Genomic DNA, 18058 nt, shown 5'->3' on the forward strand with positions numbered 1-18058 from the left:
TATAATTTTCACTTGCTAGCTGAAGCTAGATTGATGTTTGTCATGCCAAGTATAAAGGTACTCTTTCCAAACTTATTGAAGCCACCGATCTGTTGACTGCCTACCATGAACAGGGTTCCAGCCTTGGCTCCACAACACAGGAATAGTCTTCAATACCTTTGTATGTTCTTTAACACTTAAGCAGTGACTGCCAGCATCTAAGGGTATTTAGTGCTGGCTGATAGTAACACAAGACTACATTGCAGAAGAGCATTGCAGCAAGGCTGAAACACCAGTTCACTTATAGTCAAGTCCCTGCTTCTCAGAAAGCACAAGATACCCCACACTCAAGGTCAAGAGTGACAAAATATTTGAAGTGCATTTTCACTTTTATTTCAAAACTTTAGACAAGTTACTTTAGTATATAAATTTGATTTTTTTCCCTCTTACAGAATATAAAGATAATTCCCTCATTACTTCAGTATAAAGTGTTTTACAAGCTTGAAGACAATTGCATAAGTGTTTCTCACACAGGGTATCAGAAATAAAGCAGTCTTTCTACAGAAGTTCAGACAGATGACTACCTCAGAAACAGCATAGCAGTTTAGTCAAATACAAGTGAACACGTGACACTACAACTGTGCAAGTTCAAGTAAGGCCAAGTCAGTAAACATTGTTAAGTCATTGCAAATAAGAGTGGAAAGGTTTGTGAGACATTGCCAGGGGTGGATGGTCTCATAGTATAATACTCTTAAATCAAGGATTGAGAGGGATTTAGCTAGAAGACAAGTGAGTTCTTTTACGGTATAAAGCATATGCAAAGACCAAGCAGTGTACTGATGTTAGTGGAAACTTCGTGCCTGTTTATCCTCAGCATGCTAAGACAAACTACAACCTCTTAAAACCAAGCATAAGAACCACTAATGTTTGAGAAGATGTTTTCAGAACTCAAGTATGTCTTATTTTGGATGGTGTGTAGTTTTTGTCTATTACTTCATCTTGTAAGAACATGTGAAGACAGCGCTCGTTCTGTGCCAGTGGGTGGCCTGCAACCCTAGAGAGGAAAAAACAAGCATTAGTACTAACAAATCAAGTCTACTTGCAGCTAGTCAGCAGAGCAAAGTTTTATACCAATAACCCATGGTTCTGCACTTAGGCATAGACCCACTTCCAGTTCACTGTTGGTGACTAGAATGTCTGGCAGCAAGACTTGTCATTCTACCCCAGATGAAGTTAGTCCATAGGAAGCCTGAGCTACCTCTGATCATCTGGAAGCATGTTACATTATCATCTGTCACCTGCAATTGAGGGGACTATCAAAGTGCCCATCCTAGCATTAGGAAATGTAGAGTTAAGCAAGCCAAGCAGCTTTTTACAGGTCTTGATGCCTTTGACACAGGACACCTTTCTAAAGGCTGCTTAACCCCTCAGTTCTCCACCTAATTCCATAGCAGTTAGCCCAGGCAGAGTTAAAGGCTTACTCCACCAGGGGGTGTGAAGGTCTTCTGAAGGCTCTGACACTGTTGAGAGCAGTGACTTACCATGGTCACTATTCCTAGCACTACAAGCAGCACTGATGCCCAGCCAGAGGGTACTGGCCATTCTGTTAATTGCAGATGTCTTGAGATATGAAACATAAGAGACACAGAGCTTGTCTGCTCTAGACTAGACCAGCATCTCTACTGTAGATTTAGTTTTGTTCCATATATAGACTGAGCCATCAGCCTTTTAACAGTAAAGGAACTGAAACTGTATTAGAAGACACTCCCAAGTTTGGAAGAAAACAACAAGGTATTGCATTTAAACCCTTAAAATACCATGCAGCCTTCTGTGTAGGTAAAAATCCAAGAGAATCAGAATCCCTGGAAGTTGATCACTTATGCACATGAAAACCTAAAGCAGTTTGTTTTGAAAAGTTACATCCAGTTTGGTCCACCAAGACAGGCTGCTTCCTGTAAGACAGAAAGCCCCCCATCCTCCCTAGGACAGCCTGTGTCAGCCTTATGGCCTCCATATCTGTCAGACATTTCTACTCTAAATGGACATTACCTAGTAGAATAGGTGTAATACACAGTTAATTCCAGTGGCTCAGTATCAGTACCTGCAAGCACTTTTGTGCATCTTCTCCAAATGTATCTATTAGTGCTTATTTCACCACAGGACAGATTCACTTGTCACTACTTACTTGTCACTGAAGGTGTCCTTTAATGAGGAAGCTGAGCTCTCCTATTCAGCTTTGATAAATTGTTTCAAGTGCAGTCATAAAACCTATCAATCTTGCCAGGTTTCAGTAAATGGGCAGCAGTCCAAAACACTAGTTCAGAAAGAAGGAAGTCTGGAATAACTAGTTGGAGTTTCTTAGTTTGAGTTTCTTACCCCCATCAGACTGAAGTTGCTGGCCTTGAACTTCAAGAGAAAGATATACAGGAGAAGATGACGAGGCAGCAGCATATTTCTTCTCCCTTTCAGGAAGGCTTGCAATTTGGTGGCTGAATTGCAAGACTAGATCTGATCTCTCAGATTCAGCTCTTGGTTTCACATGAATACCTCACTCTGCATTGGCTTTTCGTTAGACTTCTTCACTAAGGTGACCTTTACACATAGCAGCCGCTACTTCAAGAATTTTCATGTATCCCACAGTCCGGTTCAGGCAGACAAGAATGTTGCAACATAGCCACCCCTGTGAATGTCATTCTATGTAGTATTGATGGTAGTGCCAGCAAGCTGGCTCAAGAGAGCTGACTCAAGTAAGCTGCACTGCTGTGATTTAGTTCCTCTTAGATTTTAGATCTAGAGGGATAAAGCTTCTCAACAACATCTATCTTGACACTCCTGGGTATCAAGAACTGGCATTGGTGCACCAAGATTTTTTTGGATATAGTGGTATCAATTATCTGAGGGACTCCTCTCTAGTTCTAGAGGTAAAGACTAGCTTTGAGAATGCAGCAATATGAATGTATTATGCAAATTACCTTCATGTCTAAGTTCACTAGTACCCAGAGTACTTGGTAGAAGCCTTAAAGCTTCTACATAGTACAAAACTTTAATTAGTAATATTTGCTTGATGAGTTGGTCATGCCATTAGAATAAATTGATGAGGTTGAATAGCTAGGAGTTGTGCCTGAAGAGCCTTGTTCCAGCTGTACTCAAGTCTGCCACTACATCAATATCTTCATTAACAGTCTGCTTTTATGTTTCAAAGGAGGAAAAATTGACCAAGAAGTTTTACACTTCCACAAGATCAACCTGTTACTTGCTGTAGGACTAAACAAGCAATACCAGTAAACTGGCCACTCCCTTTGTCAGCTATACTGAGTTTTTCAGAGATTCCAGTTAAGATGACTGTTGTACTATTAGCTGCTTCAGAACATAAACAGCCCTCTTCCCCCACATATTGCTAGACTCAGCATACAAAACTTTCAGTAAGTGCACTTCAGCATTTAGAGTCCCAAGCCTGTGTGGATAAAAGTTGTACTTTACAGTCATGACCTTGATTGTACAGCCTTAACCCCCCCCTCCCCCCATTGCATCTTACTATAAGCATATCTGCCTTCATGTAGTATAAATGCAGAACTAGATGCCTTGGAAATTGATTCCACTTGTCTTTGAACAGAGGAAAGAGCAGTCTGAAGCATTTTACCTGCTCAGAACCATTAGCAATACCTCTAACTTGAGCTAACAAGCAACTATGTTAAGAAAAACTTAAAAGATTTCATACACACTTACTTGCACAAGACAGACAATTTTAGTAAACTAGTCACTTGCAACTCCAAAGATACATGCCTGAACTAACTAACAATGACAAGCAGATTGTTATAAGTTCTGGCTTAACTCAGTGTCCCTATTAAACAGCATTACTATTGAACAAGATTAGAATGCTAGTGGAACTGACAAGCTTGAACTTTTAAAGGGAGCAGTCCCAAATCCAGTTGGTCTGAACAGTGCTGGCTCTAGAGACCAGAAGAGCTGGTTAACTGACAGTGTTCCTTCCTACCCAGTGTTTGGATCCATATTGTTAAAGAGATTAAAGTAGCTCTTCAGGTCAATATATGGAGAGTGGTTAGTAGTGTCAGATGGTAGAAAAAGAATCATAAGACTTCGTTACTATAACTTCTGCTCGCCCTTTGAAAGGCAGTGACAAAACCCCAAGCATCTATTGCAAACTATGGAGGTGCATACCTCAGGTAGTGTTTCTACATCTTCATAAAGATTCTCATGATGATTAGAGAAAATATGCATCATTACACAAGCTGATAATACCTCACATCTGCAATCAAAGTAAACTGCTGTAAGCCCATTGTAAGCTCCATTGTTCACCCAGTGGAGGATACCTTTTCAGAAATGAAAAAGTAGAACTATTTTGAATGCTATAATTTTAGTAGTAATTTGCATAAATTAACAACAACACTAACATTCATTTCAGCTGTTTAGGTAAACACTAAGACATCTAAACTAAACACTGGATGAGCAATGTTAGTATGTCCTACTGCAAGATTATGTGAAAGTTATTACTCTGAACTTAGCGCAGCTACCATAGTTAGAGGATTAGCAGCTTTAATTAAATTTTCTGGAGCTGAATTCTGGGTTTGTCTCCCGATAACTAGACCAAACACTCACTTGTTTATGAATTGTTCAAGAGCCTGCTTCCTTTCCTCTATAAAGGAATCATCAAATATGCCATCATCTCCTCGGAAAGGGAGCTGACGGAGAAGAGCTTTTCCTGGAAGAGGTGGAACCACAACCTGAAAGATTTAGAAAAGTGTCCATAAGTACAGCCTGTAAGCAAGTTTATACACCTCCTATGCCACCTCTTCCTCCTAGAGGACCCAACTGAATCACATCCCTAGTGAAGCAATAAAACATGACCAGAGAAGAACAGTATCTGCCCAGGGAGGTAAGGTGAATTCAAGTAGTCTAACTCCAAATTAACTCAAAACCATGAAACAGCCTCTAGCATTGTATAACTGAGGTTTGCTTAAAGACTGACAGTCTTTTAGTTCTAGACATTTTCAACCACAGCATCTGCTCTATATGATATATACGCTTTATAACAATGATAACATTTCAGCATCAGTACTCTTTGTATGTCTGCGAAGACTTGTATTTACCTTCCATTTTACCCACCTTGCTTTCTCTTTCTAGTTCATTCCTTAGCCATTCAAAGTCACTGTATCTTCTTCTGACCGTAGATTCTTTCAATTTGAAGATAGGTAGATTTGTCTGAAAACAAGACCATAAGCTATTGATTAGACAAAATAGAAATTTTGATAAGCAGAAGCAAGAAACAAGCTGTTAAGCTACAAATTAGTTCCACTTAAGCAACAACAGTATTGAGAAACACTCAAGATACAGAAATACAGATAAAGTTCTGTAAGCTACACGAGTAAGCTGTGCCTCAAGCCGCTTAACTGCAGGCCTCATTTATATGGCATCCTAATCACTGGTATTTTGCCACCATATCACCTAGCAGATTTGCTGGCCACTTGATATTTTCCTAAAGTTACACAAGCACCTGCTATTTTTACTGTCTCAGGTGCTGGATTCCCAATGCCAATACATGTACAAAATTGGAGGTGGGAAGAAAAAGTCTTCTTAATCCACACAGGCTCCTCTTACTGCATTCAAGGGAGTGTTTCAGGTACCAGCATAGGACATTAACCAAGCTTCCTGTACTTTTCTATTACCTGACACAACATGGCCTCCAGCATCTTCAAAAGCAAAATCAGCAAGTCCTGCAGTGAATCCATACAGGACAGATGAAGCCAAAGATGTGACAGTACAAGCTGCCAAGTTTGGATAGCTCCAAAGAAGCCAAGAAGGCTGAGATGCAACAAAACATTCAGTGCTGATGAGATAGGACTGTCTTACTACAAAGTTAAACCAAGCAGAGCTTCATTAGGCAGAACTTTCCTGAACAAGGCTAGGAGTCAGCACCCAACTCAACATACCTGAAAGAGACATCAACTGGGAGCCAGGCTATAACACTGCACAAGACCATGTTAAATACATGAACACCCTGATACATGTCCTTACATTAAGTTGTGTGAGAGCCTGTATTACTTCGGTTCATTCTTGGGGTACAGTGTTTTCCCACAGTTGCAAGTCAACTTGCACATTATTTTAAGAGTAGACATTGAGGGAGCACTCTCGTAATGACATCCCCACAATGGAAAGCACCAAGACCACGCTCTGAAGCTTACATGTCATTGATATGGCAAACTGGCTAGAGTGTTACAAAAATGTTTATAGGCGTTATGACCCTACTAAAAGCAAGATCAAGAACCTGTAATTACCATGCATAATCAGCAGTAGCAGAATAAAGCTTACTGTTGTCAGACTGCATATTCACTGTCTTAATACACCTTTAAAGAAGACTCTTGAGGAGTACCCTAGGAAGCTGATGTTCACATGTGACTACAGTTATCCCCAGTCTTCCTGTTGGCAGAAGCACAGCAGTCATTCTTGGCTAGTGCCTTTTATTTTTTTGTTGTTTTATTTTAAGTTGTAAGCCATCTCACTGAGCTTCTGGTCGCGGTTTGACTGGGTATCTCTGTACAGTATAATTTGTAGGATGTATGCTTAAGCTATCACTGAGTGATACTTTTGGCTGCTCAAAACAGGTTTAATTGCAGACATACTCTCCTGTACTAGGCAGGCCTATGACTATGGGCCATTGTATTACCTCCAGACAATAACAAGTTTTTTAGCTGCCACAGTTTAAAAGTACTTGAGAAGTTAGTTGTGTACTTTCACATTATGCTATTTAGTCCATGATTTACAAATGATAAGGTACAGAACAGTACTTTCTTATGAAATCTCTTATTGCTAAATGTTTAAAAGTAATCAAGCTCTCCTTCCCAGGTAAAGGATTGTTGATTGTACTAGTGACTAATAATAGTCTTAAGTGCAATTTTATTATGTCAGAAGCCAGGCTTTATAAACACTCTTGTCTTGAGGATAAGAATACTCTACTCAAGAGTGAATAAAGCTAGGTCCCCCAGAGTACATGAAGGAGATTCCCAGAAGTACTGGATTATTTTTCTCTGATTTCAGCTACTGGCTTTTTAAACTGGTTCAGCCTTCCACATTACAATATCAACCCTTTGTCAGTGTCTTGGGTAGAAAGTCCTTTACAATATTTAACATATAGGCTCTCACCTACAGAAAATATTCCATTCTGCTCTCAAGTTACTTACAAGAGGGATTAGAATTGAATAAAAGCAGCTAAAAACCAATGAGTCCCCAGGTCTTCAGGAACTCTTTTCATGCTTCTGGCCATGAAGTCTGTAAAGTTAATCTCTAAACAACATATCAGGCTTACAGGTATAACGTCAGGTAGAAGTGCCAATTGAGTTCATTTTACCTTCTACAATCCCTTTTGAACTTTTGACATGCTAGCCCAGCTAGCAAGTTAGTGAAAAGAACTGTTAAGAGTACTTGTTTTCCCTCTAGGTTCCAAAAATCTTCTTCCATTTTGAGCATAAGCACAGGAAACATTTAAACTGAAGAGTATGTTAGAAGGCTCCCATTAAATTAAGTGGCTTACAAGTCACAACTTGACAACTACACACTAAAGGAACATGTGTGTTCCCTGTCATTTGGTCTGGATATGAATTAGAACTATCTGTTGAGATCAACTTCTAAACCTTGTGTTACTTAAAATCCAGAAACTGCAGCAATTCACCTTCTAGAAATTAGTACTGATAGAGCAGCGTTCTTCAGATATGCAGCTGTTAAAAAGGATCTATTTTAAAAAAGCAATTTGAGAGTACTCTTTTATACAGCTTAACCTATTCACATCTTAGGTCCCTATTTTTAACTCAGGATATATTCACATCTGAAGTTACTGCATGTGCCTTTCTCATTATGATTATTACCCCACTTGAGCAGACAACTTTTTCCTTCAGTAGGAAGGGTTTCAGCATGTCCTACTGCCTCTGTCTACCATGGGCAGATAGTTTTCATTAAGCAAGCCAAACAGCTGCTGAAGCACAGGCTATCACTGGGCAAGAATTTGGTAGGACAACCCTAGGGTGTCAACAGAAACTTTCAATTTCTACTGAAGTGTCACTTTAATAACTTTTTTAATATCCTGTATGGTCTTATCAGCTTCACAGTTTAAGTTGAGAGTTATCCTTGTTTAGTCACTGAGGTGCCAGTAGCTATTCTGAACACTGTTCATGCTTTGTTTGCCTACTAAAACAGAGATAAGAGTAAGGCACAAAACTTGAAGTCAGGCTAGTTTCATTTTTACAAACATTGCTCCCCATGCTCATTCAGCATTATACTGTTGGCTTTCTGGCCTGCTGAGCTGCAAAGTCTACTGTCATGAAACTCATGACCCAGTTTGGCACAGCCCCTGGAGCATAGCTCATTCCTCTGATAAATTCAGCATAATTACTGCAGCAATTTGTTTTTTCTACAGTGTAATAATTAGTCTCATTTTTACCAAAACATTTTCAACAACTTCCCAGTCCAAAATCATGCCTCTTAGCAGTTTGAATGCAAGCCCTCAACCTGAAAGGATTATGCATTACCTAAGACATTAGACAACCATAAGTTACTAGTCAGAATTGCAGATAAAGCATTATTCCAGAAGGACCAATAAACCAGCTCTGCAGAAGCTCCACATAGCCCCAAATCCTAAGCATAGAAAGATGGTAAGACAAGACAGATTCTGTCTAGCACTCCTTCCGTATCAGACTATATGTAGATACCCACTAGGCGTTCTCTGACTACTGTCAAACTAACAGTCTGTATTCTGCTGGGTGAGTTAATAGCCAAGCCAGTACACTGGAATAAACATTGTTAGAACTGGTGCCAAGTTAAATTACATAGTTAAACAGTAGATGACAAACCCAGACCCTTAAGTCACTCCTGCATTTCTCCACTCTGATGCCAAACAAGTTCCTACAGTCATTTGGCTAGTGTTCAACAAACTGGTAATGGGAAGCAGTGGTTGCCTGCTAATAGATTTCAGGGCAAAACCTGTATTCACAGTAAGCATGCTTCTTCAGCTACATTTATGTTTTTATAACATATTCAAACTCTAAGTCCAAGTCCAAGCTCAGAAGGTTCCCAATTCATCTCAGAAGTAAATGACAGTCCTAAAGACAGTAGCTTGGATAACCAGGTAACAGTCTTCTAGCTGTTACTACAGTCAATCCCCAAGCTATGCCCAGTTAGAAGTCCAGAAATTGTTTATGTATACAAGTGAGGAGACTTTCACAGACAGAATGCAAGTAGTCCAAGTACTAGTCAATACTGTCCATTCAGCTTCAGATACACAGGTCTCCAATGCAGCCATTATGGCATACAAGTTACCTTAAAAACAGGAGGAAAATTAGAGTACTTTATTTAAAATAAATTAGTTTACAATTCTAAGTAATTTCAAGTGTTCTGTTATCTAGACTAATTTATCCAGTGAGTGGAAAAAGCCCTGCAAATAGCCACACTTTGTTCCCACACATAAATTGAATGCAAATAGCATTTGGGTTCCTTCAAAAAGCATGCTGACACACCACAAGATTGACTCCAAATGTCACTGCAGCCCAGTCCACCCCCACAACTGCAGAAACTCCACAGCTGTAGTTGTCCAGGATAGTTTGAGGTAAATTGGATTCATTTCCTCATCTGCCAATGTAACTCAGCAGCAGCACTGCATTGCCCATGTCTCCCACTCCTAACAGACTGAGAATAAAGCTTCACTGTTGCCATAGCACCTACTTTGATGTTGTCTTTTCAAGTAGGTTATGGTAGCCTTGATACAACTCTATTTCCATTAAAATAGAGTGAAAGAAAGCACTCGGCACACTTTTGATAGAAGTTTGTGGCCTTGACTGTCAAAAGCTAAATTCAAGCTTCTTACTATCTCTTCATACAAGCTGTAATCTTTGTCAACAGACTACACCCTTTGGCTACATTTACAGTCAGCCAATGGGAGCTCTGGGGTATTACAGTAAGTAGCATTCAGGGTGGATAAAAAAGTATTACAGTTTTCTTAACGCAAGAGCCTGTTGTCCTTTAGCAGAAGAAACTGGGTCCAGCAGTCCACTGTTATTGCAAAAACCTTGCCAGTGGTTTGTTTCTGTCCCAACTTGACATAAGCAGCTACCTCCCCATTTCCTACAATTATAAAAAGCAAGAAAGAAGGCAAATGTGCTCTAAACTTCAGTTGCTAGGAGTTTAGATTTTTACTGTGTACTTTACTGAAGGAAAACCTCTTTCCCCACTGCAAAAGGTCAGATAAGGGGTTGTTATTTTTCTAGGTTTCAGTCCTTTTGATCAAAGCAGAGTTCTACCTCCCCTTTTATCCACTTGATGTCCAGGTCTATCTATTACATGCAAAAAATCTGAAGTTAATAAAACACTGAAAAATCTGACCATATGTATACACCCAAGTTTTAAACAATGCTGACTTAAGCTATACCAAGAACTATAGAGCTTCTCACTCCACAATACTGAGACATGGAGCTAGGAGGTTTTCCATCTTAAAGACTAAGGCAGTGAAATCCTAGTAGCAACACAACAAAGACTATCAGTCTTCAGACAAGAGTTAACCTTTGCCAAGTCCAATGCCTTGAGCTCAGAGCTGCTCTATAAAAATTAGCGTACGGGTGTCTGGTTTTTTGCCAAGCAGCATCTATTGTCACCTGATCAAGTTCACCAACATCATGAACAGCTGAATTATGGTGTACCATGGTCAAAAGGCTCAAAGCAGGGTAAACAGATTGTTTACTGATTCTTTATTCTTCAGGTTCCATGCTCAGAAGCCATAGGTAAAAACAGGAGCCCACTTTAAGAAGGACACACACAGACAAAAACTTTTATAACACCCAGGCAGAATTAGTAATTATTTCTGGACAATTATTTCAGGGTTAGCAAGCCAAAGCCTCCTTTGAAATACCAAATATTCCTTTTAAAAGAGAAGGGACTGCTGTTTTTACACAACTGCAAGGTATAACTGCCATACACTCTGGTTTGGCCCGCTGTAATGTTACCATTCATTCCTCATTGAGAATGACTGAAGAGGGATCACATTAAGTTGATGCTTTAGCATCATTAGGTGACATCTACTAGCTATGGTCAAATGGGGCCAACAAAATTGCAGTGGATTGCTGCAATTGATAGTTTTTACCAGGAACAAAAGTTTTAATGTGCTTTGCGAACTAGAGACAGTCCAGTATCCCTACACTTCAAACATGCAAGAAACAAGCAATAAGTAACTAGTACAGAAGTAGGCATACTAAGCAAAATATTCTCTTCGTATTTCCAGTTTTATTGGAGCAGTAACATTCACATTGAGTAGACACCTAACAGCTACAGAAAGGCTGATGGCTCCTCTTCATTAATTTGTAGCATATCTTAACACTTAGGGGGTGCTGCAGCTTAGGCCCACAGAAATAGTCTCTGAAGCTTTATTTCCAGGTATAGAGGTGGCTTAAGCCACTTAAGATATAGCTTCACTTTTTTTTCTCCTGGATTTTAGAGTAAAGCTGCTATACACTAGCTTATGGTTACACTTTCAAGATCAGCTTTGTGGCCAAAACAAACTATACTGTCATGTGCCCCAGAAGATCCTCCCATGACAGAAGTTTTGAGCTGGATTCTCAAGAAACAGCCACAGAAGGAATATATTCACAGACCTGTCTTCAGTCAGTAAAATATTTGGTTTTACACCTTGATCAGAACATTAGGACTACTCAATCCTTCTCACATCAAAAAAGTCACAGCAGCAACAGCAACTTTAGACCCTACACTCAGTGCTAGAGCTTCATAGGGCATTTGCATTATGTACTTGCCAAAACAGCCTGCAGTAGTACAACTGGCATTGCATTACCAAGTGAAAAAACTTTAAAGAAAATAATTCCCCTACAGTCAGAAGCTCATAAATCTACACTGCATTATTTATTCCCCCAGATAAAAACAATAGAGACCTGACTGCTCTAAAGTTCAAGCTGACACTTTCTTGGCAAGCCATCTAAAAATAAAGATGTATCAAAGTACTCTGGCATCACATGCCTACCTGGATCACAGCCATCTGTCCTACAAAGATTAGTCATTGTCCCATTTGATTTGGTCTGTTCAGCACTGTACTAGAGTGCACTCTTAATACATGACAATCAAGGCCCACATTGTATGCACTGAAATAAAGATTCCAAGTCACCAGTTAAACTAGTATATTAATAAGAAGCACTATTCAGAGACTTCGTTATTTTATTTACACAGTAACAGACATCAACACTAAACTAGTTCAGTACCTTTGGACTAGGCTCTTGAACTTAGTTTAATCAAAAACCTCTACACAAAAATCAGCTGCTCAGAGCTAATACATGGAGTAGACTTGTAAATCCACTCTCCTTGCTTCAGAAGTTTTTCATCCAAGCCATTCCATTTCTCTGTCTCCCTAGTCAGTGTCCTGGGAAGTTCTTAGCCTTCCAGATATGCTTTTCTGAATCCAGCTCAGTGGAACAGTTAATGTTTGTAAAGATGCAGTACCTGGGCTGTAGAGCAGAAAAACGAAGTCGCCTGAAACACTGCATTTTTATTCTTTGAAGAGTCTAAAAATATCTAACTGGTAGCAGTGTCTAGAATAGGGTATTAAAAGAGTAATTAACTAGAGTTAGAGTAGACTTGCAGTGTGATGCAAGATTTGCAGTAGTAGAGAATTAGTGCTGATTATGCATCCCTAAACACATCCACACTGAGTCAGTGTTTAGTCATTACTCCACCACAAGCTTCACTGACTACGAAATTGAACAATGCTGATGTCAACTATGTGTAGCAGCAGATTTGATTCTTATGGTGGGAGAAGAGTCTGCAACTTCAAACCGTGCCAAACACATGAAGGACAGGAAATTTGGTACCGTTCAAGGACAGAACATTTCAAAGACACATTCACCAGATCAAGAGTGTCACTTTGCAACACCACGGCATAAGACAAGTGCTTTCTGAGCAAGCTATACTTTCAGTTCATTCACCATCTTACTCTGAGCTGATTTGATCACAGAAGTCAGACTCAAATCAGTCATACAAGTTAGACTACTATAAATATGCTGAAATGCAAATACTGTATCCAAGCTACGTCTTGAAAAAAAAGGGTTAAGACAAGAACAGACTTTCAAAAGCAGCTCAAGTTTAGCAGTACTTTGATATACTTCCCCAATCCTTTGAGACCAATACTATTCTTAACACTGCAGGCACTTTACAGCCTGCGTGTTCATTTCCTTCCCCACACTGGGCATATGTAGTCAAGTACCTCTGAAGGTCTACAGAAGTCTTTGTGCAGAAGATACAGGAAAGGTGACTGCTGCCTTGAAGAGCACTGGCACCACCCAAGTGATGCATTTCACACCATCTGGAAGCACAGCAGCAAGGTGTTACCTTTCTACACCTCAAGACAAGCCACTGAGCCATGGAACCTCAAGAAGCTAAGGTGTGCCTTAGTGCCGAGTTTAGTGACACTGATTAGAGGCAACAGGCCATTTAACATTAAAGAACATAATTAAGATGACAAAGGTTTTTTGTTTAAATTTGATTTGACTAAAAGGAATTCTTTAACTACTTGGACTAGTAGCTCCTGTAACAGGCATTTTATTTTAGTTCTGTCAGTTTGAATATTAATAATATTATTGAGTATTAAAAATAACTTCTCTGCAAGTTCTCACTAACCATAAACAGATAATTTAACCTTTTAGTCTAGGTGACAAACCCAACTAAAGTGGGCAGCACAGAAGTCACTTTTACAGAAAAAATAACAGATGAAACTGTGTTAACAAAGGGCTATTTTCCCAAACATAGCAAGTTCCTGGATATCCATATGCTTTGTTGACAGTATTTAACCAATGTGCTTATCTCCCATGGCACTGCTTTTATAGTGGGTGTACAGCTCTGAAGTGTGTCACCAGTTGCTAGGATCAGAGTTCGCTTGTAAAGCTTAAGTCTTGCCTCCTTAAAAGATTTAGCAACTGAAGCTATTGCACAGAATCTGAGCAAAGATGTTCCCATTGATCCGCTTACCAGGAAAACTATTTGTTTCGACTACAGTGGAAGTCAAATGATACCTGGAACTGGACTGAGGACTGCAGACATGCTATAGGGTAATGTTTGTTCTACCTTTGTTTCCTGGAACTTAGAGAGAAGACTGGCTTACAGCTCATAAATAGTAACAGGTATTTCACATGCCCTTGTTGAAGAGCATTGACATGCACAAGCCCACCCTGAAAAGGTGTTACAAGTAGGAGGGAACAACCACCACCCCTCTATTGGTGGTTCCTGAGTGAACAGCTAATAGACTCATGAGAAACAGCATATAGCATGCAAGGGTATTTATACTGAGAATTTAACTGTTGGTTCACACTTTACCTCAAGTGGTAAAGGCAATGAAGTAGTTTGTATTACTTTAACAGGCAGTCTAGTTGATTATGTTAGTTTTAGCCACTGCACAGTCACCTTACTGTGATCATCTAGATACCTTTAGATGACTATTTTATCAAGTTTTATTTCACTAGAAAAAGCACTTGGTTCTCCTTTTTTAGCTCACCCTAAGCCTTCACACAAAGGATACCTTAGAATGGTACAAACTCACTGCCTAATGCTGCTGTTGGAAAGCAAATTCTCAACTACCCTGTCAAGAACATAACCCACTCAAATTTGCCATTTTAGCCCTGCAGGATGGCATTTTCTGTCATTTACCATTACTGAACAAGATCTTTAACTTTCATTGCCAAGCTGCACTGCAGTGGCATACTGCTACACTGTGTGCCTTATACTGGTTACTACAGTAGAAAGCTTTCTGCCATCACCCTGTCCAGCTTGCCAGGAACAGAATGTTACTTAATGCGAGTTCTGGCTCAGAAAGTCAGTACTTTGGCCAACTGACCACCTGTGAGGTAAACTGCCCCACTGGAAGTGCTGTACAGGTTCTACCTGCAGCACTCTTAAAGAGCTTAACTGCTTGTGAAAGTACCATATGTTTACTACAATGCACAGCCATCCTACTAGCCTGCAGAGACACACACTACGAAAAACTTTCCTAAGTACTGAAATACAATTGACTTGCTTATCCAGTAGTCTACTGCTGAGCAGTCTACCTAAAACTTTTGAGTTCCCCATTAGGCTTTCCAACTTCCACCAGAAGTTCATGAGTACAGCAATACAAGAACTAAAGCATGAGGTTGTTCCACTTATTGTTTTCCAAGCAACAGATATGCTTCAGCTGCAATATCAGTAGACAGCTTGCCAGTAAAGCCTTTGGGGGAACTCTGCAGTATTTCACACAAGTACTTTTTGCAAGATATTAATTATCAGACATCAGTTCACGAGTGCTAGCAAGCTCAGTCTTCTCCAAAAAAGTTAAGCTTTGAGATTCACAGAAAACAATAAAGATAGAATTACCCTTGGATCAAGTTCATAAACACCATGACAATGGTACAAGTCTAATTGCATCAATGCAAACTTGAATCTCAGTGTCCTCTGACAATGTTACTGGCTTAGCATGATCTCCAGCCATAACATGAGGCTATCAATAGCTTTTACAAGAACTTGGCAGCAGTTAAGCCATCCATTTCTGCACCACTTAACATTTTAAGGTGTTAGTTGAAGACATAGCTTTCCAGATATGACACAGGTAACTCACTCCATCTTCTCACGTTTGTTCTGCTGCACTGCTGGGGGAAAATGCAAATGTCAGCTGCTACTTTGTGACCACAAGCAGTTGTCAAACCACAGAGGCAAGCTGGTGGCTATTGTCTGCCACGCTCCAACAAGCAGCTTATAGTACAAGTACATTCTACCTTTTAGAAATACAGTATTACAGCAATTCAAGTTCGAACTCTTCTCCCATGCTGTAACTTGCATATTAGCAACATGGTCTGTGTTCTGCTGAGAAGCAGTTAATTGATACAAGTTTAGACAGCGAACATAATTCTGCATGACTTGTATTACCTGCTCTGTAGCCTTCCAGCATACGGAGACCTAAAACTCAGTTTTACAGTTCATGATAGCTATGAATGTATACAGCATGGATGCACTATGTGTACAGTGGTGCACAACTGGAAAGGGAATGATCATGTATTATAAGAGATAGTCCTGCATACAAGCATGCAGAGATGCCAGTAAGGAGGGTGGAGGAAACAATGTTTATATAGCAGTCAGACTAGGAGGAAGAATAGAGGAAGGTCACAGTATTATCACTGTGTACATTTGTTCAAGTCACTTCTAGGTCTTCATTACAACAGGAATCCAGAATTTTCTACCCCAAACAGCACATGGGCCAAGAGTAATCTGTCTCAAAACTTGCTTTTCTGCTTTCCTTTCTGCTGAAGAACTTCAGTTGGGGATTTAAAAAAATTATTATTTCTTTATTCCCAGCAAATTTGGTCTCATTCCCAAGGCCATATCATAGCTAAGTCCCTTTTGTATCATCTTCCCTGGATCCAGCAATCCCAAATGCTCAGTCTCATGGAAAGAAAAGTCATCAGGAACTTAAGGCACAAATACTTCCCAGCAAGGTAGAGTTACATCTTTCTGCTAAGTGGACAGCTAGGGTCCCGATAAGGGCAGTGTGATGCAACACAAGTCGGCAAGTTCTAGTTTGTCATCACACAGAGGCCAAACACAGGCTACAATTGGTTGGACACATCCTGAAACATGAGCACAGCTACTGGACATGACAATTTAAGAGCATCAGAATTAAAGAAGTATCCTCCCTAGTAGCTTCAGATCTCAGCTGATTTTGCTTTTTTAAGTAAAGTTACACTAAGCTGAGAACTTGGACCTTTAATACCAGAATATGCACACAGGGTTTTAGTCTTGTCTGAAGAGTTTTAGTGACCAAGGCAGCAGCCCCCCAGCTGAAGCCTTCCCTGCCTTGAAAGCATGGGCACTCCATGGTGTCCAGTGAAAGAAGAACTCATATTGCAGTGAAGGTGTGCAGTGGGTCAATGAGGCTTCTTTACCCTCTATTACTGCCTGTAATAACTGACCAGGTTCAATCAGCTGTGACAGAGTAAAGCTATACAAGGTAGTAGACTCAACCACAAGCTACAAAAAAAGATAAAATTGTACGAGGTTATCTTTCTCAGCTGAACTTATGCCTGGCAGCGTACACTAAAAGGGTGCCCTGTCTCAGGTCCCTGCCAGCCACAGGCAAGGACCATGCCGTAGATATTGCATTTTTCTGTCCACTCCTCCAGGCCCTGTTTATGAAACTAGAAAGACCAGGAAACATAGGAATGACTTCACATAGTTTTTTTTTCAAGCTTAAGTCTATTAGCCTTTGGGGCAAGTCAGTGAACATGGCCCTTCCAGCTAGGAAGGCGTCTAGTGCTACTAAGAAAAAGTATTTGATAGCACACGGTGAGAAACAGCCCCATTTATTAGGCACTCAATTTACATTTCAGGTACAAAAGAAAAAAACAGGAAGCCCTCCCCCATATACACTCACCTTATCACTTCAGCTAGCATTGATCTAGCACATGTGCCCACTAGACTTATTTACACATTCTCTATGGGTTTTTGAGGCTGCTGGAATCCTGAACTTGACCTCCTTCTCTGGGCAGATCCACCCCTATTACTACACCTCAGAGAGCTGAGGGTTTGCCCTCTTCTATTTACTTTGAAACAGGCAAGCAATTGCTCACAGTACAGCAATATTTCAGTCTAATGACAGCTGTGCACAGCAGTGCTGAAACAGCATTTGTCCTTTGGTTATCTTCACTGACATGCGTTGTCTTCGCTACCACCAGACCCTCGCAGTTACCAGCTCCGGTCGCTCGCAGAAGCTGTGGCCTGCTCTCAGGCCGAGGATGAAGCCCACTGCTGCTCTGCCATCCCCTCCCCAGCGGTACTCGCCGCATTAGCTGCGAAACCGGCCCCGAAGGACACGGCGGCGGCAGCCCGTCACCGCCACCCCGGCCCGGGGACACCCCTCCCGCTTACACAAGAGCCGGCCGGAGCCCAACGCCGACACACAGGCCCCGCATTCGCCTTCTCTCGCCTCATATTTGCTTCCCAGGGCGCCGGGCCCCGCCGCCGGAGGGGCGCGCACGTAGCCCGCCGAGCTGCCCGCTGGGCGACC

General features: G+C 40.7%; 1 protein-coding gene across 5 annotated transcripts in view; it reads right to left on the reverse strand.

Annotated features, from left to right (window-relative positions):
- Positions 1–332: 332 nt before the first annotated feature.
- SNX3 (sorting nexin 3) overlaps positions 333–18058 on the reverse strand; it is an 18130-nt gene continuing 404 nt past the window's right edge. The window contains exons 2-6 of one of the 5 annotated variants that reach the window (XR_774731.1): positions 5104–5199; positions 4597–4721; positions 4159–4246; positions 2356–3433; positions 964–1033 (exon numbers count right to left, since the gene is read on the reverse strand). Coding sequence is in view for 4 of the 5 variants with exons in the window: in XM_010573405.1 (XP_010571707.1) it covers positions 974–1033; positions 4159–4246; positions 4597–4721; positions 5104–5199 (369 nt within the window). In the remaining variant the exon portion in view is untranslated. Of the gene's footprint in view, positions 1034–2355; positions 3434–4158; positions 4311–4596; positions 4722–5103; positions 5200–18058 lie in introns of those variants that run through there. The other 4 variants (XM_010573405.1, XM_010573407.1, XM_010573408.1 and 1 more) reach the window with 4 other exon arrangements.

The sequence above is a fragment of the Haliaeetus leucocephalus genome, unplaced genomic scaffold (assembly GCF_000737465.1).
Source record: "Haliaeetus leucocephalus isolate CR32 unplaced genomic scaffold, Haliaeetus_leucocephalus-4.0 Scaffold384, whole genome shotgun sequence".
In the NCBI taxonomy this organism is placed as follows: domain Eukaryota; kingdom Metazoa; phylum Chordata; class Aves; order Accipitriformes; family Accipitridae; genus Haliaeetus; species Haliaeetus leucocephalus.